At 44.4% G+C, this 21,392-nt stretch overlaps 1 protein-coding gene across 4 annotated transcripts in view; it reads left to right on the top strand.

The window, feature by feature from the left end:
- ASTN2 (astrotactin 2) overlaps nucleotides 1–21,392 on the top strand; it is an 879,885-nt gene that overhangs the window by 811,476 nt on the left and 47,017 nt on the right. For all 4 annotated transcript variants that reach the window (XM_045469026.1, XM_045469024.1, XM_045469025.1 and 1 more), the window contains one exon: nucleotides 13,842–13,983. In XM_045469026.1, coding sequence (XP_045324982.1) covers nucleotides 13,842–13,983 — 142 coding nt within the window. The remainder of the gene's footprint in view (nucleotides 1–13,841; nucleotides 13,984–21,392) is intronic.

Genomic DNA, 21,392 nt, shown 5'->3' with positions numbered 1-21,392 from the left:
CAGTGCACAGTACTACCACATCTAAAAACTCCTCATTCCAGTTGTAGACATTATAGTCATGTCTCTTGTTCTAATAAACCGGGATTTTAGGACCACTTGCAGATACATAGAAGCAAAGTATTTAAGGAAGATTTGCACAGAGGCACCCTATGGGCAAGCAGTGAGTCTCTGAGCTTTAGTCTTATAATCTGTAAAATGAAGGCCTGAAACAGATGACGCCTTAGGCTCCCCTTGCTTTGGGTTCTTGCAGATCCAGATGCATGCATTGCCTGAACAGTGCTCACGTAATCAGTCTGTGTGACTGGCAAGGGGAACTGTAATATGGGAGATTATTGGTCCCTGGAGCTCTGCCTTCACTAAAGGTATCAGCAAACTGGAGGTGACATCTCACCCTGCCTACCTCCTGGGGTTATCTAGGATCAAATGAGAGAGTGTTTTGTCAACCCTAATGGGATGTCAAATTTGAGAGATCACTTAGACACACACACACACTTCCATGTGTATGTTTATGTATGTAGATGCAGACATACATGTTTGTTTTTACATATGTATACCATATACATGAATACTACACATGTATACTATACTATATATGTGTGTGAATATATACCCTACTTATACACACACTCACCATATATATATATATCTCCAGTGTGTGTGTGTGTCTATATATGGTATAAACTCACAGGGCTAGTTATGAATTAGAAGCTTATGAACCGTGTTTACTCATTCACTGTAACCTAAGGCATGTATTAAACAGTAGGAAAAACTGACCAGCCAAATTTTCCAAGCTTAAAAACCCTTTTATAGCTTTCATTGTGGGTTGAAGAGAGAACTTGTTTCCCCTTCTCTATTTAAAGGAAAAATTTAATATAAATTGGGAAGCAAGGAAGTCATTTTAAGAGAGTGAAAAAAATCCTGTATGTGTGTGGGAGGATAGATGAGGGGGTTTGGGTGCAAATGGCTGTCACCTACTCACACTGCTTTCTTTACCTCCCAGGTCATTTCCCCTGGGATAGGTGGGCACCCCCCCCCCCCATCAAGGTTGCCCTGGTCAGATACTCAAGGGCCACCATCTCCTGTGGAGGCCCTTCTGGCCTCTGGGCATCTCCAGAAAGTCACTTCTCCCTGTGGGATCTCAGTGGGACCCCAAGGCCCTCTTATGGCCAGGTTATAGAGCGATAGGACCTTTGACTGACTTGGTTTTTGATCCAAAGCTAAAAGGGAAGGGGACAGCATTCCCCCTCTGGGCCTAGGGTGTGTCTCTTCTGTCAAGGGAACTGGATAAGGTCATGGAGGATGGAATGAGAAGAAGGAGCATTAGCCTGCCCTTGGGAGAGCTAAGATGGCTCAGTGGCAATGGCCAGGCATTGTCCTCTTCTCCTCCTCTTGCAGGGGTCGTTCTCAGTGTCCAGCTCTCTTGCTGTCTATGTCCCTCTCTGCCTCTTTTCCTCCTGTTTTTTTTTTGTTTTGTTTTGTTTTGTTTTGATATTATCCCTTTCTCTTTTGGGATAGTTCACTCCTTCCCTTCCTCCCTCCTGTCTTCCTCCTTCCTTCCTTGTTTCTCTTACTCTTGGTCTCCTTCTGTCTCCATTTATCTCTCTTTTGATCTCTCTTTGTCTCTCTTTCCATCCTTCCATTTCTGTATGACTCTCTTTCTCCTTCTCTGTTCCTTTCTATTGCTATCTATTTCTACTTCAGTCTGCCTCTGAGCATTTCCTGGCTATGAGTCTTTTTCTGACTCTTTCTCTATTCCGTCCTATTCCTTCTTTCTGTGTGTCTCTTTCATTTGGAAATGTACCTCTCTCTGCCACCTCCCAGGTCCCACCTCTTCTCAGTGATTCACCTCAGCCTGGTGGAATGGTGTTGTTTGCACGACTAGAAAAACTGAGTCATCTTTGCTGGACTTCCCTCCACCTTCCTGGCGTCTCCCTGCCGTAAGGCCTGGGCACAGGGATGGGATGAGGAGGGGGATATGCGTTTGTGCACGTGTGTGTGTGTGTTTGTGTGTGTGTGTGTGTGTGTGTGTGTATTGGGGGAAGTTGGCTGGGAGAATGGAATGGCCTTAGGACCTCATTCATTCCTCTCTGGTGCCTTAACAGGGTCCTCCCAGAGCTGCCTTTGGAGAGTCTTGGTCAGATTTGGGTTTGAAGCCTGATCCCACCCCAGGAGGGAAGAAGAAAGACAAACAGAGGCTCCCTTATCTATGGAAGATACCCCAGCTATCTGCTAACCATGGGCTTTGACGTTTATATTTAGAAAAGGGAGGGCAGCTTTGGGCATTCAGCAAATTTTAATCTCTGGGCACATAGTTTACGCAGTTCTGGTTTGGGCAGAGTAAGAGGTGCTAAATTCAGGAGGATAATTCACTGTCCCTGGATTGTTGAATTTCTCCTCTTTACTTCCTGTGAAATGCTTTATGAGTTGGCATTTTCCATAATAAAAGTAATCACAACAATACAGTTTCCATTACTGAGTGTTTACCATGTGCCAGGCACCGTGCTAAGTGTTTTGCATACGTTGTGTAAATTAACTCTTAGTATGATTCTATTGATTCTGGTGAGGTAGGCATTTTCACATGCATTTTTCAGATGAAGAAAATGAGGATTAGAGAGATTAAGTAACTTGCTCGGAGGAGTCATTCAGCAAAGCCAGGATTTAAACCCAGGAGCACAGTATTGCCTTTTCTGCTACTTTTCCCTCTCCAAGGGGGGTTTGATGCTGATGTCTTAGTAAATGTAATTGTCTAAATCAGTAAATGTGCAGAGGGCTCACTAAAGGTGAGGGCCTCATTAGTTCCTTCAGGGAGTGGCTGTAAAGCTGTGTTAGTCACAGGTGGGTCTGCAGTCTGGATGAGGAGACAAGAGCACAGGGTACAGCTACTAAAACACTGTATCTCACATCAGGAAATGTGTGATCCAACTCTGGTACCTCTTCTGTAGACACATTCCTTTCCTGAGTCAGTTTTCCTTTGTGTAAAATGGGAATTTTCACTTCTATTCATGTTTCCTACCTCACTGAGTGCTTGTGAAGCTTGAGTATGATGGCAAAGAAGGTAGGGGCATGCACTGTGAACTTTAAAGGGCTTTACAAAAGGAGAAAGCTGTAAGAAGAGAATGGCAACCCTCCTCATAAAGAGAGACAGGAGTCAAAGGATTCATAGGCAGCCAGTGCGAGTGGTAAGGTGATACAGCAGAAGGCTTAGCTGGGCAGAAATGCCAGGGTTGGGCAGAGACCAAGAAGCGGTACTACTAATGACAGAAATTTCCTGGGGTGTGGGGGGTCTGGCAGCTAGACAAAGCTCAGGGAGGCTGAGACTGAAGAAGCAAAGTGATAGGCAAATATAAAGGAAAATAAAAGAGGGTCTCAGTGTTGGAATTGGTTGCAAGATCAAACCAGGTAAAGGCTGGACAAGAGTTTGATGCATGCCCTTTCTATTATGGCCATTTGCTGTGCCAGAGATGTGAATAGATTTGTAAAGTCTCATAGGAAGGCAGGGGCACAGCTCATGCCCTTTGACCCTGGATTCAGTGTTCTTTCACACAAGATCTACTGGCCTCCTGGGATTGCTCTTCCCCACACAATTCAGAGGTTGGTGTGCTGGGAAATCCCACCCCGCCCCTTGCCTAGCGGGCCTGCTTCCAGCTGGGAAGGAAGCCATGCTCATTCATCTACTTAATCATTCCACACTCCCCGGCATAGGGCTCAGATGGTGAATAAGACAGGCCAGGTCCCTTTCCATAAGTCCTGGGGGAGGGAGACACTAAACAGGTGGTTGCAGGACAAAGGGTTAAGGACCACAGTGGTGGAAGTGAAGACACTATGGGAACTCATAGGAGGTACCTCATCCTTGCTGGATGGAAGGGTGACCAAGGAAAGCTTTTGGAAAGATATCAGGTATGAGCAAAAACAACAGGCTGTCTCCACATGTTTGCGAAGTCGTGGCTGAGTCATTAGTTGATTGCCTCTCAGGCCTCACCTCTCCCCAATGTATTCAGTGAATCCTTAGTGAATGGTTACTCTGTCCCCCACTCTTTGCTAAACAGAAACCATGAAAAAGATGGAACAAGATGGATAAGTCTTCTGAGCTCATGGTGCTCACGTTTTAGTAATCAGATGAAAATAAATAAATGAACATAGTAACTACAGGTGTTTAAAAGAAAATCAAGAGTTCTATGAAGACTAATTGAGAGTAGGCAGCCTATGTCTGCTTTAGATAGGGTGATGCAGAAGGCTCTGAGGCGATAGGACTTTAGCTGAACTAAAGTAAGAGAAGCCCACTTTCCAGGACTAAGAGTTGTGGAAGCTCCAGCCCCAGGAGTCCTAACTTGCCCTGCATTATAGCACCCTCATCCAGCACAATGCCTTTCCCCTTCTTGGGATACAAATTCCTCTTTGCCACTGATGAGTATGTTTCCAGGTTGGCAAAGGTTCATCATCATTCCATTTTGTGTGTCCTTTGGGCTGAACACCAACATACCTCAGTTCCTCCCGAAAGATGGCCTCCTTTCCCTCCTTCTAACTCCAGAAGCAGAACCCATCTGACATTTTCATCCTCTTGCCTGTTATTCTGTGGATTTACCTCACCAACAACCCCTTAGATACACATCACAGTTTGCAGATAATAAAGCACTTTTATATTTTTTTATGGACTTAATTGAATTCACCCCTCATGTCCCTCTTCCAGAGTAGATAATGACATCCTCATCTAAGAGACAAGGAGACTGAGGTCCATAGAAACAGAACAATTAAGAAAAACCACAGGCTCTGGGATTGGATCGACCTGGGTTCAAGTACTAGCTTCACCGTGCAGTAGGTGTATGGTTGGGCCACTTGCCCCAACTCTCTGCACCTCTCTTCTGGATAGAATGAGAATAGTAACCCCAGCTCCACCAGACTGTATACTGTTTCATCAGACTTGTGGTCAGAGGGGCTATTAGGACCCACTGTCAGCACACAACGTTTCTGCCTCTTTACCCAGAGAGGGAGACGTTGAATGAAGTGCTCGGCCCAGACAAAGTTGGAAGTTTTAGGGGAACGGAGACTCTGATGAGAAGCACATTTTGTACATTCGGTTCTTTCCACTTCACCATAGTGTAACATTTAGGAATGCAAGTTAAAAAAAAGACAAGGAAGAAAAGCAAAGCTTCTGTTGATGCGTGCTGTGAGGGCAGTAAACAAGCACCGTGGTCCTCAGAGAGTGATGGCGAGGGGACCTTGGCTGTCTTTCCACTTTGCTCCTCTTCCACAAGCCTGCCCCCCAGGTCAGCTCTCCTCACACATGTTAGCAATACCCACTCTGGCCAAATGCATTAGCATCATTTGTCCTCGAGATGGTGGGGATGACGAGGGCTTGTTTGGCCCTGATTAATCCAGCGGTAGAAAAGGGCAGCCTCTATTAGCCAAGTGCATATTAATACTGAGGTTGATATTATTAAATTCCATATTAATAATAAGTTGCAGGACTCTTTGGTGGGTTGCTCATAAAAGCAACCATTGCAAATCTGCCTTGCTAAGCCGCGAGCACCACAGGGAAAGGGTGGACCAGTGCTCTGTCCATAGTGGGTAGTCCTTTCCTTGGAACCTAGTGGGTATTTAATAATTGTTTGTGGACTGTTTCACCAGTTGGGTTACCCAGTTGCGTCTGTCCTAGACCTCAGAGAACAAGGCATGTCAGTTGCTCTTTCTGTGAATTTCTCAAACACAGGACTTGGGTCTTTGTAGCATACACCTCTTGGGCTATACTATACCCGCTTGGTCCTGGATATTTTAGCCACAGCAGTGGTGGTAGTACTGTCTACACCAAGGCTCACCTTGTACTGATAGTGACCTCAAAAGCAAGCTTCCATTTTCTGCCTCATCATGCTGTCATACAGGACCAAGGGAGCTCCCTAGGCCCATGTACATGCACAGCTTAAAAAAAAAAAAAAAAAAAAGCATGGGGAACTTTTCATGGGGAGGTTCTCAACCAGTGGTTATCAGGAATCAGCTAGCTCCCAGCTTTCAGCCAAACGATTCTGGGAGACATCTAGTTCCCTTCTTAGAAGGTCCCTGTAGAATGGCATTCCTATGATTCATGGCAGTAGACTTCATCATGCACTTCTATATTGATGTTTCTTTTTCCTTATTTGATTCTTTCCTCTCTCCCATGCATGCTTCTCGGAATAACCATCTGCACCCAGACCCTTCTTTTAGTCTCTGTTTCCCAGGGCACGTAAACTTAGACATTCTTCTTCACATTGTGTTGCCAGCCATCACCTCAGGTCACAGTACACAGTAAATATTTATGGAGAATCTGCTATGTACAGTTGCTGTGGTAAGTGATCAAAGTCCTTTCCCCATGGGGCTCATAGTGGGGTATACAGACAATACAAGAATTCATCAATATATGAGAAAGATTGATAAGGTTTATGAAGAGAAAGTAGAAAAGGGGGATAGAAAGGGATTAGATGAGACTGAGTGGCTGCAGAAGGACTTTCTGAGGAAGTAACATTTAAGTAATCATCTGGGTAAGGAGAAGGAATGATTATGCAAAAAACAGAGGGAAGAGCTCTCCAGAGATGGAAGCCATAGGTGCAAAGACCCTGTGGTTGGAGAATGCATGGCATTCTTCCTCAGAAGAATACCAGTATTGCTGGAATGAGTTAGTGAGGAAGATAATGTAGGCAATGAGGTTGGAAAACAGGACTAGAGGAAATAGGAATTGGAAATTCTCAGTGATTTTTGTTGAATAATAGAATCTTTGTATCTCTTGCCCAAGGCAGTGTTTTATGATGGGAAAGGCTCAGATTTTGGAGTCTGACAGCTATGGATTTGAAGTCCAGCCTTGTTATTTAGATGAAGTGTGACCTTAGGCAATCTGCTTGAGACCTGTAAGCTTTTTTTTTTTTTTTTCTCATATAAAATGGCAATCATAACATCTACCTCATAGGATTTGTGTCTGGTAAGGCTCCTGGTTGCAAGTAACTGAAAACAAATGGAAAGTACTTTGGCAGAAAAGGGAAAATACTGACTCATGTATTTGAAATATCCAAGAGGATATCTAACTTCAGACCCAACCGATCCAAGGTTTCAAATGATGTCATCATCAGGACTTGGACTCTGTCCCAGGAGTTAGTCCGATTGATCAGGCTTGAGTGACTAGTTCATCTCTCGTTGGCCTCTGACATGGAATATCGGGTCGCTGACCACATGCCCATCTCTGGAGGAAGGAGTAGGCCTTAGCTCCACCGAAATCATATAGATTGACATTAGGGGAGAGCTGGTTCTCCAGTGGAAAACTCATGCGCTGTTAGTAGAAGGAGGCATGGGTTTAAAGCTGGTCCAATTGATGGATGGTTCACTCGAGGACTTGCATGGAGATGAGCCAGAAGTCCCTTCACATGACTTTTGGCACATAGGAACTTTTGGTAGGTATTTGCTAGACCACCATTGCCATTTTCAGAATCATTTTTTGGCAGTCCCTTCTCTTTTATATCATGCGAGTCCTATGCATTCCTAAAAGAGGTCACCCAGGAGGCATCCTGGTTCTCCCAAAAGAGAGTTCTAATGACCGATGCCATTGTTGGGGAGATGGGGTGTGGATCCAGGCTTCAACCACTGACATCTGGTTTTCTAGAGTCCCACACATCTCTGCATGGCCAGCCTTATGCTGGGCACTGAGGACACAGAGGTGACCAAAACACAAATCCTGCTGAAACAGCATCTCCTAGTCTGTTGGTAAATGTGCAGTAGGAAAAGCATGGGATCCCATTAGGCAAGTTTCTTAGCCTTCTTTCAACCTGTTTCCTCATTTGTAAAAGCGTGGTTAACCCAAATCTTTAGATTGTATTGAAAATCACAATGGGGCTGTTTTCAATGTTTAATCAGGGCAATGTTAAAAAAAATTACCTGTCATACGATAAGAGTGAAATAGACATTTCCTTTCCCTCTCTCCTCTTTGCCTACCTTCCATCCTTCTTCCCTCAACCTTCTTAAATATTGCTTCCTTTAAAAACAAAAAAAGTTCTAGGGAGTTAGATATTATATAATGTATCTCAAAGTAGCTGAGTTTCACCACTAAAAATTTGGCTGTCAGACAAATTGCTGTGACCTGATGGAAATGGACATACGGTAGCAGGACTGGGGGAGCACGGACATTGGTAAACCATCCATGTAGCAGGCATACCACATAAATTATTTGTTCCTCACCTGATTCTCTGATGATTAAGAAGCAGTCTCAGAGAGCTTAATCATCCATCCGTAGATAGTATAGTTCCTAAGTGGTGGAGGCTGGCTTCAAAACCGGGTCCTTCATCTGCCCCCACAAACCCAGTCTCTTTCCTCCACCTCGTACTGCCATTATGCTCGAGGTAGGAACCAGACACTGGCTCCTCAGATTTCAAGTACCGTGTTTGTGAAGAAACAAACCAATGGCAGCTGATAAGTGTGAGGCCCTGAAAAAATGCATCTTGTCATGACAAGGTCTCTGAATGAATTTCTACATTGGCCCAACTAAAGGAATGGTGGGAAATGCAGAGCCCTGCTTCTCCTTGGCACCACAGCAAGAAGCATCCTCAGGTTAGAGAGAGACCAGGCCCAAAGCTGCCTCCAAATCCCCCTGGCGTTTCCTGAAAAGAGCATGGAGGCTGGAGCTGGGACCTTTCTCCCCACCTGGGCTAAATAACTCACTACTCCCGCCCCTTCCATTTTGGAATTTCTTTGCTGCTTTTTCTCCCCCCACCCTTCCCCCCCAGCCTGTTTTCAATTTGCTCTTGTGGCCGGCTTTGACTGTGACCTCAACTCAATCAGAAGTGAGGGGGTGAGGGGAGAAGGGGAGAGAGGGGGGAAACGAGGAGGCAGGGGATTTGAGGGAGTGATAAAAGGAGAAGGGATTGAGGCAGGGGGTGGGGCCTTTCAAAAAATTACTGTGCTTTGTTGGGTTGGTTCTGAATCTCCAGCAGAATTTGTGATTGACCTCCGCTGTGGATCGTAATGAGAGCAAGGCTCGAGTCTGAGTGGATGAAGCAGTGTGTGGGGGTCTGGCCCAAGCCCACTCGGGTTACAGCCCCAGAAGAGCCATAATGGGGAACAGGCACATTCCTGTACAGCGACTCCCAACTCCCTATCTGTTTTCAAGGAAAGAAAAACAGAGAAAGAATGTTAGAATCTTGGACAGGCATGGGCTAGGCGGTGGCAACGGCAGCCCCGTCTAGGAGGGTTCTGCCACACAGCCATAACATACCAGAGAGGAGGGGACAGGGGTAGCCTAACCTGGGCAGAGTTTCCTAGTGGGAGGCACATGGAGCTCAGAAGCAAATAGGTTTGATCCTCGACTCTGCCCCAGAGTGGCTGTGAAGCCTTGAATTGGGGGTTGGGGGGTGGGGTGCAACATTCCTGAACCTCTGTATTTCTTCTACCAGAGAATGTGGCAGGGTTTTAGGATTCAAACATTTTAAGCAGTAACACTTGTAAGCCAATATTTTTAGAACAGTTTTTTTGTCCCCAACTTAAATAAAACGTGACCATCAGTATATACAATAGATCAAACTGGCGTTGATCTGGCTTGAAGTTGGTGTGGGCACAGAGGAGACAGACTTCAGCCCCCACCACGTCTGCCTCTCCTTCTCCACCCTGGAGTTCTGCATGTCCTGATGGGCAAGCCGCTGCTAGAATATAGCACGTGTTGGAAACCTCTTGAACTACTTCTGTCTCTCCTGGGCTTTTTATCTTTCTCAGGGGAGTCCAAGTTTAAGAAGATGGCAGGGTGGAACTGTGTGCCTCGCACGGTGCCTGGCACAAAGTAAATCTAGCTCACGTTCATGTTGAAGGTAGTTGGTCAGAAATTCAGAGCAAGGTCTTCAGGTCTCAGCGGGTTTATCTCAGAGGCTAATAGGAATCACCACACAGGCTGTAAGGGCCAAGAGATGAAATGTTTGTTCCAAGCGGACCTCCCACTTTGCGTATGGCCATGGACATGATACTTTCTTTCTCTAAACCTCAACTGTCACCTGGAAAAGGACAGGATAAAAGATTGGACCAAAAAAAAAAAAAAAATTTTCTAAGGGCCCTTATCTCTCTCCTCTGATATGATGACAGTGTTAACGAAAACGATAATTAACACAATAGTTAACATATCTTTGAACCCTTATTGTATGTCAGACACGGTGCTAATTGATTTGTAAGCTATAGATGCAATATTTTATATGATATTCACAACATTGTACGTTAGATACTATGATTCTATCTGTTTTACATATGAGGAGATAGATGGAGGGAATCAAAGAACCTGCCTGAGGCAAGCCATAAGTGGGGGTGAACCAGGATTTAACCTTAAGCAGTGTAAATTCAGAGCCCAGCCTCTTAACCACTGCCCTGGAGTATTGTTCATTCGACTGTCCCATTGCCAGACTTGGGGTATTGTGGAGCCCCAGTGCATGTGTTGAACTGCACTGATTTGCATTTGCACACAGAGAAGATCTTCCTTAGGACCCCTTCCAACAGGTGAGGAAGTGAAGGATCCCCTCATTCACCTGTCTCCATCGAAGTTACATTTAAACCTTCTGGAAGACAGTGCCAAGAAAAGCGATCTTACAACTTACTCTGTCGGTCTGTTCTTGTCTTTCAGAACCCTTCCTTTTGTCACACTACAAACTGTAGGTCAGGAACTATTTCTTTCATTGTTTCACTCCCCAAGCTAAGAGAGTGACACGCTTCAATTGCAAACTGAACAGAATTGAAAACCTCACTTTCGAACACTGTTGTTTTTAAACTTTCTCTAGGAGGCAGCATAGTATAAAAGAAAAAGTATGGCTTTCCAGTTAGGAGGATACAGGTTCAAATCTCAGCTCTGTCCCTCCTGAAATTTGTGAGCTTAATCCCAGCTTTACAACAGAGCTGCTAACATTTAACTCCTTAGGATTGGATGCTGTGATGATTAAATGAAACAAAGAAGAGTTGGCACTGTGTCACTTCCTTTCCTTTTGACACTTTCCATGCAAAGGTCATCATGTCTATGCAGTCCCAAATACAACTGGATGCTGTATGTCCTTATACTGTCCTCCATATGACTAGTTACGTGTTCCAGGCTCTCCAGTTTCTTCCTTCGAACTAAATCTTAAACCTTAGAGCTGTGTGCCTGTCTTACTGACCTGTCAGGCATGCTATAAAGCTTTTATCCAGGGTCCAATTGTTCTGAAATGCATTGAAACATCTGGAAAGCTATGCCCATTTGTGAATGAATGTCAGCCATATTTTGGCTTGAAGACCGTTAATACTGGCCACAGAAATCCTGAATTCCCTCATGAGGGGCCAACTCTTTCAATGGCTATCTAGAAACAAATTGAGAAGCAGACAGACGTGGATCCAAGCTCAGAGAAAACAAATGTAAGTTGCCAAACTTAAAATCCTAAGAAACCACGAGAGACAAAGCCCTTATTCCAGTGAGTAATTCTGTGTTTTTCCCCCTTTTCTTCATTTTTCACCCTATATGTTGTTCTGCTTTGGTAGCTATTGGAAGAGAGACATTGTCTGTTTATGATTTTACTGTGGAAGAAGCTGACATAAGAGGCCTGTGAAAGAAATAGAGGATGCCAACATCCTTGATGAATAAAGCTTTCATTTACCTTTTCGGTTTCCAACTGCTGGTTCTAGACGGCTGCCGGTCTAAGAATCTCTTCTTAGATTCTTTCATTCTGGACTCCAAACTCAGTAACAGTTACTGATCCCGTATTACAGAAGGGAAAACTGAGACTTTCAGAGGTTAGGAGACTTGCAATAAATGGTGGAAGTAGAATTCAGTCCCAAGCCTGTCTGACAATAGCAGGTGAACTTGCATGTTGTTGACATCAGCCTGGTTCACATGCTTCCCTCTGGCACCTACGTATCAAGTCTATGAACTGTAGATGTCTTTGTAAAAAAGTAGAAAACAAAGAACACGACAATCAGATCTGCTCTATTGGACCCTACGGACAAGTACGTTATCGAACGGTTGTTTACCTGAAATCCTAGGGCTTTCCAGACAGTTCAAGTCAGACAAGTGTTATATCATTCACCTGTGAGTGAAGAATGAAACTTTTCTTTGAAACACCAGCAGGCTGTGATCTATATATTTGGCTTTACCAGTTCCGTGGTAGAGAAGAGCTCTGTGGCCTCCTTGGGTCACAGCCTTCTCAGGCACTTGGCCAATATTATTACTGTTCCATGTTGGTTCCAATATATTTGATTGTCCTTAACATCAAGTGGAGAGGATTTAGTCGAATGGACTTCTTCCTCTTGTCGTTATTAAGAATAAATGAGAAAGGAGTGTGAGGCATTCCATATTAGACAAGAAGGAGAAGGAATGAATGGTAAGGTCGCTTCAAATCGTTCCATGCTGTGTGGTATAAAATAATCCACGTGTTTGTTTTGCTCCTAAATCATCCAATTTTAGAATTGGAAGGGAACTTAAGAGGCCATTTAGCCTGGTTCATTTATTTTATCTATTTTTAAGTAATTTTTTATTGATTTTTTTCTTTGTTACAAAAGTAATACATGTCCATTATCGATGATTAAAAAAAAAAAAAAACAGAGATAAGCAAAAATAAGAGAGAAAAATACCCATGATCTCACTTTCCAGACAAAGCCACTATTGTACATTTTTTTTTTGGTAATTTCTTCCTTCTCTTTTTAAATAGATAAACATGTAAAATTTCCACCAAAAATTAGATTATTCTGTAATAGTGTAACCTGTCTTTTAACTTAATATCTTTTCATATAACTTCATATGCTTCCACAATCTTGTTTTTAATGGCTATAAAATGTTCCATTGCATCACTGAACTATAAATGATACTGCTATTTCTATATCATTGAACATTTAGTTGTTTCTAAATTCATCCTGGTTTAAATGGTACTGTAACGTTTATCCATATATCTTAGTCTTTGTGCACATCTATGTTTTTATTTTCTTTTTTCAAAAGCTCTAATAGTGATCCTACCACTTTCACTCTACAGAAGACAAAACTAAGGCACAGAGATGGGAATTTGGTTGCCCAAAGCCATCCAGCAAATTCTTAACAGAGCTAAAAGTAGAACCTGAGATTTTAAATGTCCAGTTATTCCTTTTAGTTAGGTCTATTTCTACTAAACTTCAGCTGCTTCCTAAAATCCAGTGTCTAGATTGATTGTTAGAAATCATGGAGTTTGAGGCTCCTGTTCTTCCACTGTCCCTTCCTGTCCCATAGCCATCACTTATCAGGCACGGAACTTTTTCCCCCTTAGTTGGACCAGGTCTCTGTCCATCTCAACATAACACTTCACGAATCCAGAACCAACATAACACTTCCTGAATCCACGAGCCACTTCATGAATCCAGAATCCAGAACCAGGATACTTCATGACTCCACTTCATGCATAAGAGTGACCATGTAATAGGAAACCTATCTTACATCCTTGGTCCAACTCCTTTGTTACACCAGCAAGGAGAATGCAGTTCCCGGAAGGAAGGTCTTGCTCAAATAGTTAAGAGGAAGTTAATGGCAGCAATAAGACCAGAATTGTTAGTCTGGACAGAAAGCACGATGCACCTTTTGCCTTTTCGTTTATTTTTATTGCACAATAATTTACCTCATTTGAGCCTTCCTACAATTTTATAAAGGCAGATATTAGTATGCCCACTTTACAGTTGGGAAAATTCAGGCATAAATTTAAACAAAGAGACATTAAGGCTAGATACTATTCTGTGTCATTCATATGCTATGCTTGCTTTGCCCACTAATCCTCCTGATAATGGTATCTAGACATTTCTTGGGTTTGGACAGCAGCAAGGATGTCTGCTCACCAAGGCCTGAGCTGGGGAGCTCATCTTTCTTTGTCTCCCTCCAGGAGAATTCCTGAGTTTTGCCGATGACTTACTCTCTGGCCTGGGCACATCTTGTGTAGCAGCTGGTCGAAGCCATGGAGAGGTCCCTGAAGTCAGTATCTACTCCGTCATCTTCAAGTGTCTGGAGCCCGACGGTCTCTACAAGTAAGATGTGCTGGGTGCGTGGGGGATGTGAAACAAGATGATTTCAAGTCTGGGAGGCAAGGCATGAGTAATCTGTCCAGGCAGCCAAGCGTTTTATAGACAGCCTGTATGTGCACCTTCAGATGCTAAGGTTTGGAAGTATCCATTGGAGAAGTGTGGCCACAATAGGCCACAGAATCACACAGGGTTAGTGCTGGAGGGCCCAGGGAGGCCAGGAACACAAAAGCATTTCTTCTAGTGATGAATAATCTGCAGCCCAGAGAGGAAAAGTGGTGAGTTAGCAAGGAGGGCTGGGATAGGAGTCCCTGCCTGGCGTTCTTTTCTCAATTCCATGATATCCCCTCTGAAAAAATACTTAGATTCGTATATCTGAAGTATGTATGCATGCAGCGTATATATATGACATATATATATATGTATGTATGTATGTATGTATGTATACATATATTTGTTGTTGTTAGTTTTATTAGATTCAGCTTCCCCCTCCTTAGAAATAGTGCCATTATCACTCCTTCACAAAATATATTAGAGTTACTGCATCCAAACTTCTAGTGATACAAAAGGAAGTCATTCTGAGGCTCATCTGTTAATCTTAGAAAAGGGGCTTGTTTTTCTTTTGTTCTCCCCTCGGTGAGCATTTGCCACATTGAGATGCATCCATCAAAAGCTATAATATAGAGTTCTAGAGACAAGCTTTCTTCATGTACCCTAGTTACAAAACTATAGGGCACCTCCCTTAGCCTAGAAAGCTGAAGTTATTAACAAGGAGGGCATTATCCACAAATTATTGAACTCAGTTATGTTTTTCTTTTATTTACTCAGAGATCCATTCATTTATCCATCCTTTACCCAATCATTAATCCATCCCTCCTTCCATCCCTTTCTCTCCCCCTTCTTCCCTTTCTCCATCTATCTATCTCATTCATCCATATATCTGTTCTTCCTCTCTTATACTCCATCATTCATTCACTTATTTATTCATCACTTCTTTCATTCATTCCATTTTTATGTATTCATTCATTCACTCATAACTCATTTACTTATTCAGCAGACATTTTCTGAAGAGTTCCTATGACTTGGTACTGAGCTAAGAAATGCAGGTATGAATGTGACTACCACAAGGGTTCTATTTTCAAATAACTTAGAACTTAATGGTGGTATGAAAGGCCACAGACCGTGAATTCTGATCTGGCTTTGACATTTTTAGTTATGTCATCCTTTACCTCTATAAGCCTCAGTACAACAGTAATAATAAAACCTAGTTTGCAGAGGCACATGAGAATTAAACAAAAAACACCTCAGCACAGTATGTATGTGCTCAGTAAGTATTAACCCCTTCACAATGTGAATCTCTTTCACCTCCAAACCGTATCCCATCCCCACTTCCTCTGGAAGGCCATGACTTTTCTAAAGACCATGGCATACTTTAGAATATCCAATATATTCAGGCTCATTGGTAACACCCAACACATTCATGCACCAAACTCAGGAATATCCCTATAAGCTAGAGATTGGGCCTCTGACCCTGGCTCTGCCACTGACTATCTTGTAGATGTTGGGATCCAAGTTTTACTTTGTACAGAATAGCAAAATCAATTGGGGACAGTGAGAGCTCTGGAAATGGAATCCCCAAAATACAACAGGCTATCAAATCTCTTCTGGTGGGACATCTTGGCAAACCTGCCAGAGGAAGTAGCATTTGCCTCAAGCCTTAAGTGCTGACCTGGGATCCAGATCTTGAGAGCATGACTCCACTGCCTCTTAATCAATAAGTGCTGACACCAACCTCTGGGTGTCCAGGACCACCGCATCTATTAAATGTATGTGACTAGATTAAGAGCTCTGAAGCCTTTTCCAACTCTGAAAACTGATTATGTGAAGAAAGTAACATTTTTGAAAGATTTCATGATGACTGGCTTCTGGTCCCTTTGTCCCTCATTAAGCACATAGACTGGAGGCAGACAGATCTGGGTTCACATCTCTACCCTGCACTTACCAGCTGTGTGACACCTAGTGAGCCTGTCAACCTTCTGAGCTTCCATGTCCTCCTCTGTGAAAATGTAGATAATAACAGTGTCTGATGCACTGGGACCTGAAGTGGATTTGATAAGCTAGTGCACAAAAGCTCTCCACTTGGTGATGAGTTCCCAGTAAGAGCCTAAGAAGTGTTAGCTGTTATCACTGTTGTTCTTGTTGTCCTTGTTGGGCTAATGGTTAATTTTAATCCTCTCCCCGTCCATTCACCAACTACTGGGATAACATCTAGCAGAGAGGGCCAGAGCCCTGGAAGGTGGTTCCTATCCAGTGAGAAACAAGTAGTAACCCTGTCTCTGGGTGACATTGTAGAGTCTGGGCATTAGGCAGTCTGGAATCCTACAGGCCTGTTATGTAGAGAGCAATGAAATGTCTTATGGAACCCCAAAAGCAATTAACCCTGAGAGCTGACAAATCAGTCGAATCCTTTCAAGATGATGGTGGTTTTCCCTCACCTCTTCTTTCCCTTACTGCTTAACACCCATGACCCCCTTGCCATGTCTTTAAGTAGGACCATCCTTTCTTCTTCTGTCCTGGAAATGTATTTGTCATGAGTTTGTCATTCCTAACTCTGAACACTTCTTTCTTTTATTTTCAAAACTGATTTTATTAAATGGCTGTGGAATCTGGGCTGCTTCGACAAGGATCCCAGGGTGTGGTTTGGACCCATCTCTCATCCTATTGGTGACTCTTCTTCCATGAAGTCTGACCAACACGGTCGCGAGTTTTAAAATAGTTCCATTGTCAGTTCTTGGGGCTTCTTATTTTCTGCTTGCTCATTTCTTACCAAAATCAGTTTTCTTACTCTTGGGTCAAAAAGGCTGTGTATGGAAGTAGGAAGAGCATGGGCTTTGGGGACAGACTAAACTGGGTGCAAATCCTGATTCCACCCTTTACTCATGACCTGCCCTGGGGAAAGTCATTTCTCACTGCTCGATGCAACAGTGTCTTCCTCTGGAAATAGGGAGCTGGTAATTGTTCTCATATCACGGGGTTAAAAGGAAGAGCAGTAAGTGACAAAATCCACAGACAGGGGTTGACCAGAATGCCTTGCATATAGTTACTGCTTTGTTCTTCTTGACTCCATCACTTGGAATCTGTGTCTCTTCCAAGGACAACCAAGGGAGAGCCATTTCCTATGGAGCAGGTTGAGGTGCTACTGGCCCAGGATCCTTTGGGAATGAAATAGAATGAAAAGAGAGCATGAGCCCACACCCCTGAGTTTTAATTAAGCACAGGGCACCAAATCACCCATCCACACCCCCCCCCCCCCCCCCGCCAGAGATATAATAGGATTCAGGTGGAGAGGGCCAGTCTCTCAGGCAGGAAGTCTGCATTCACATCTCACTACCACCACTTCCATCTCTGGGACCTTGGGCTAGACGTTCATGTCCCCTTCTTGTTCTGCAGTTCTGGCACCTTCAAAGTGAAGGTGTGTTAGATCCACCCCAGCTTGAGAGTTTAGAGAATGCATACTTTTGCCACGAGATTTCTTCTCATTCTTTCTCTCCCTTCTTCTCCTCCTGGGCTCCTGCCCTTCCTGCTTTTCTGCCTCTCTCACTTGTTTTTACCCCACTGTGCCTCCTTGTGTCTCTGTTCATCTCTCTTGCCTTTCATTCATTCTCTGTGTAAGTCTATTCTTCATAGCTTGCTGTCTGTGTCTATCTGCCATTCTTCCAGTCATTCTGACTTTGCCTTTCTCTTTGTTATTCTCTTCTGTTCTTGTGTGTGTACCTCAGTTTCTCTGTCCTGTTTCTTATTTGAGTGTGGGTTCCTCTCTCTTCATCTCTCTCTCTCTCTCTCTCTCTCTCTCCCTCTCCGTCTCTCTCATTCTGTCTTTCTTTCTCTCTCTCTGAATCTCTACTCCCTCTCTTCAGTCCACCAAGGAAGACAAATTACTTTTGCAGCCCCTTTATCCATGTAGTTTTACAAAGCACCACTTGGTTGAGACCAATTGGGGGAGGGAAAGTCAAGGCTGATTCTCTGTCCTAAGCTCACCCTGGTGTAGCAAAACAGAAACCTCAGCATTTGGGCCCTGTCTAAATTGAATTTCCTTGTTTGTTTCATTTGTTTTGCTTTTGAATGAAAACAAACAGAGAAGCAGAGGAGAGGGTCCCCAGAAGGTCTGACAGTGTGGCCAACTCCTGCACCCTTGGGTTGTTGGAACTGGAGAGTGACCCTGAGAAGGAATCTCCACTCACAGTGGATGGGTCAGGCCAGGCTAGGCATCCATGGTCTTCCCTGCCCTTGCCTGGCTAGAGGCCTAGATACCCTTCTTGTCACCGCTCCTCAATTTCCTATTACCCAAGGTAATTAGCCTCTGTCTTGTCTTGGCTGCTTTGCCTTTCTCAAACCATGGATGATTGCCAAAGGGTCCTGAGCAAACATGCAGTGGCAGCCAGGCCCAATTCCCGGGGAGGGGGGCTCATTCCCACACATTCAGAGGCTTGCCCCAGGCCCGTCCTTCACCTCCCTGGCCTCAGCTCTCTGAAAAGAATGCCAAGGGAGCCTGGGTACTACAACCACATGCCAACATCCATGGTGGGGCCAGAGGCTTGGGGGAGGAGAGGGGTTCCTTCTTAGCAGGGATGGGTGGAGTTGGAGGAGAGGAGTAAAAGGAAAACCAGGGCCCTAGAGAAGGGAAAGCATTGTGAAGAAAAAGCCTGAGGTCAGGAGTCAGATAGCAGTTCCCACACTTGCTCCCAGTGAGACCCAGAGCCAGTTCTTCCGCCTCTGCCTTGATGTTCTCATCTGTGAAATGGAAAGGTTAAACTCTGTGCTATGAGAATTGCGCACCTCTGAGGTGGGGATTAAGACTACACCAAAGTCCTGATTCTCAGTGCCTCTGGTACTTCCTGGATAATAGCAGTAGCGGGGAGAGTAATAGTTGACTGAGCACTCCCTGTGTGCCAGGAACCATGCTAAGGATGATGTTGGGTGTGCTATCTCGTTTAATCCTTGCCATAATCCTGTGGATCTGATATCACCATCATCATCATCATCACCTCCTGTTTCATTGGTGGGAAAACTGGAGCTTAAAGGGGTAAACATTTTGCCCAAAATTACATGACAAGGAGAAAGAGAGCTGACATTTGTACCCAAGCTGCCTCTAACACCCACCCTCCTCTGCCCTCGCCCCACGTGCTATCCCTGTCCTTGTGCATCACACAAATGGACCTGTCAGAATATGAGTGCAAGAGGGCCTTCGCACTAATGGCAGCCCTGTTTGTCATGGAAAGCACGCTGGGGATGGACCCAGCCTGCAGCCTGCAGACCCCCAGGGAAGGTGCTTCACACTCATCTTTCTCATCCGTGAAATGGAGCTGATTGATCCAGAAAGTGGAGATAATTAGTTCTACCTCCCCATGTGGTCACAAAGATTAAAATGAGTGGTAGATGAGGAAACGCTTTGAATTTTTCACAAGGTCATCATGTGCTCATGTCAGGCTTTCTTGATGACTCCGTCGTCAGAGGTCAGCAGCGGGCAAGGCAATAGAGACGTCGCAAATCCATTTGCCCCTTCCCACCCACCACCTCACATACACAGTTGAAAATTAGGCCTTAAAATTAGATCAGATAGAAGGAAGTCTTCGCCTCCACTCCAACCCCTCCCCTCAGGTGGATAGGTGGCCTTGGGCAAATCTCTTAACCTCCCTGAGTTACAATTTTTCACCTGTAAAATGGAATCACGATAGGACCCTTTGCATAGGATCGTGAGGATTCGATGGACTGAAACATGTAAAGAGCACAAGATGTGTCTAGCTCACTGTCCGTGCTTGACTGGAGGTGGAGGAGCCTGGCCGGTACTCTCTGGGGTAGCAGTCTTCACCCGAGCAATCCGGCCTGGGGTTGCCACTTTGACACCTTCCTGTTCACGGCATTCCAGTGGGAGAGCAAAGTAAGTCTTTATCTCGGACACTGGCCCTTTACTCATCATCCCCACGCACTCTTGCTAGGATGTAGCGCTTTTTTCCTTCCTCAAGGCCTCTGCTTCTTCCCTTTCCCCAGGATGGACTTCTCCGGGATTTGCCCGTCATTGTTCCCATGATGGCTCCTTGTTCTCCTTCATGTGTTGAATTACATGTCACTTCGTCTCCCGAAAAAGGCCTTCCTTGACCACATTATCTGCAGTAAATCCTGCCTGCCACACATAGAGACACAAAGCCATGCTACTCACTAAAGCTGTAATGACTTGGTATCTGGTCGCTTGTTTGTTGTCTGTCTTTTCTCACCTGTCAGCTGCATAGAGCAGCATCTGTGTCTGCCTTTTTATCCCATATCCCTGGTACCTAGAACAGTGACTGACACCAGTAAAGAATCCAGTAAATAGTTGTTGAACGATTTGAAGAAATTTCCAAGTCGGTGCATCAATCTGGAGACACTGACTTTTCCCCTTCACGCATTCACAACCTCTAACTCCCTTTCGTACCAAATATTTAGATGACCCCCACCATGTGCCAGGCTGCAGTCTAGTACCAAATCTCCGTATCTGTATATCTACCTGGAGATTTGTCTCTCTGCCTGGCTACCTACCTACCTACCTACCTTATCTAATTTAATCCTCAAACCTACTCTCTAAGGCCATTACTATTCTTCTTATCCAACAGATTAGCCTGCTAAGGCACAGAGAGTTTAGATAACGTGACCAAAACCTCAAAGCTAGTAAGAGGAGAAGTCAAGCTTTGAACTCAGCTAATTTATTTCCAGAGCCTGAACTCAAAATACCACATTGGATGACAAGAAGAATGATACAGTGTAGAGACAGCGAGGGTCAGGGGGTAGAATATGTTTAGAGGGGTCTTTTGTGCAAAGAGCCACGTGGGCCCAGATGAGTTGGAAACAGTATGGAAAATAGATTTCTCAGTCTTGACACCAAGAGATACCTGTCCACTACCACTCAATTCCATACTTCCTCCTGCACTCCTGGCCCTGCCATGCCAATGGCTGAGCTCAGAGTCAGTACGAAGACCTCTGTTTCTCCTAGCAATGTACTCCCAATGCCATTTTTGCGACACCCAGGATCTCCAGCTCTCATGTGCTGAGTTGTTTCTCAGTGTCTCCAGATTGCCATGTGTTTCTGCAAACAAGTCCACGCTTTTTGGCCCAGAGATGCTATTCCAAAAGCCCAGGGGGACTGGAGCCTTGGATGGAGCATTTCTGGGCCCCCTTCACCCCCAGACACCACCTCTGCCTGGGCACAGCCTGGGCAGTACATCAGAAAAGCAGCCAAGGCCACCGCCATGGATACTATAATTATATACTAGATGAAATCCCAAAGTTCCCCTTTATTTACATTCCTACCCTACCCTCTTCATTTCCTCTCTTCGTGCCAAGAATCAGCACAGACTTTACTGGAAACAGCATGAAAGTCATCA

Source organism: Leopardus geoffroyi, chromosome D4, assembly GCF_018350155.1.
Source record: "Leopardus geoffroyi isolate Oge1 chromosome D4, O.geoffroyi_Oge1_pat1.0, whole genome shotgun sequence".
NCBI classification, from domain to species: domain Eukaryota; kingdom Metazoa; phylum Chordata; class Mammalia; order Carnivora; family Felidae; genus Leopardus; species Leopardus geoffroyi.
Note: the sequence above shows the minus strand (reverse complement) of the source record. Positions and strands in the feature narration are given on the sequence as shown.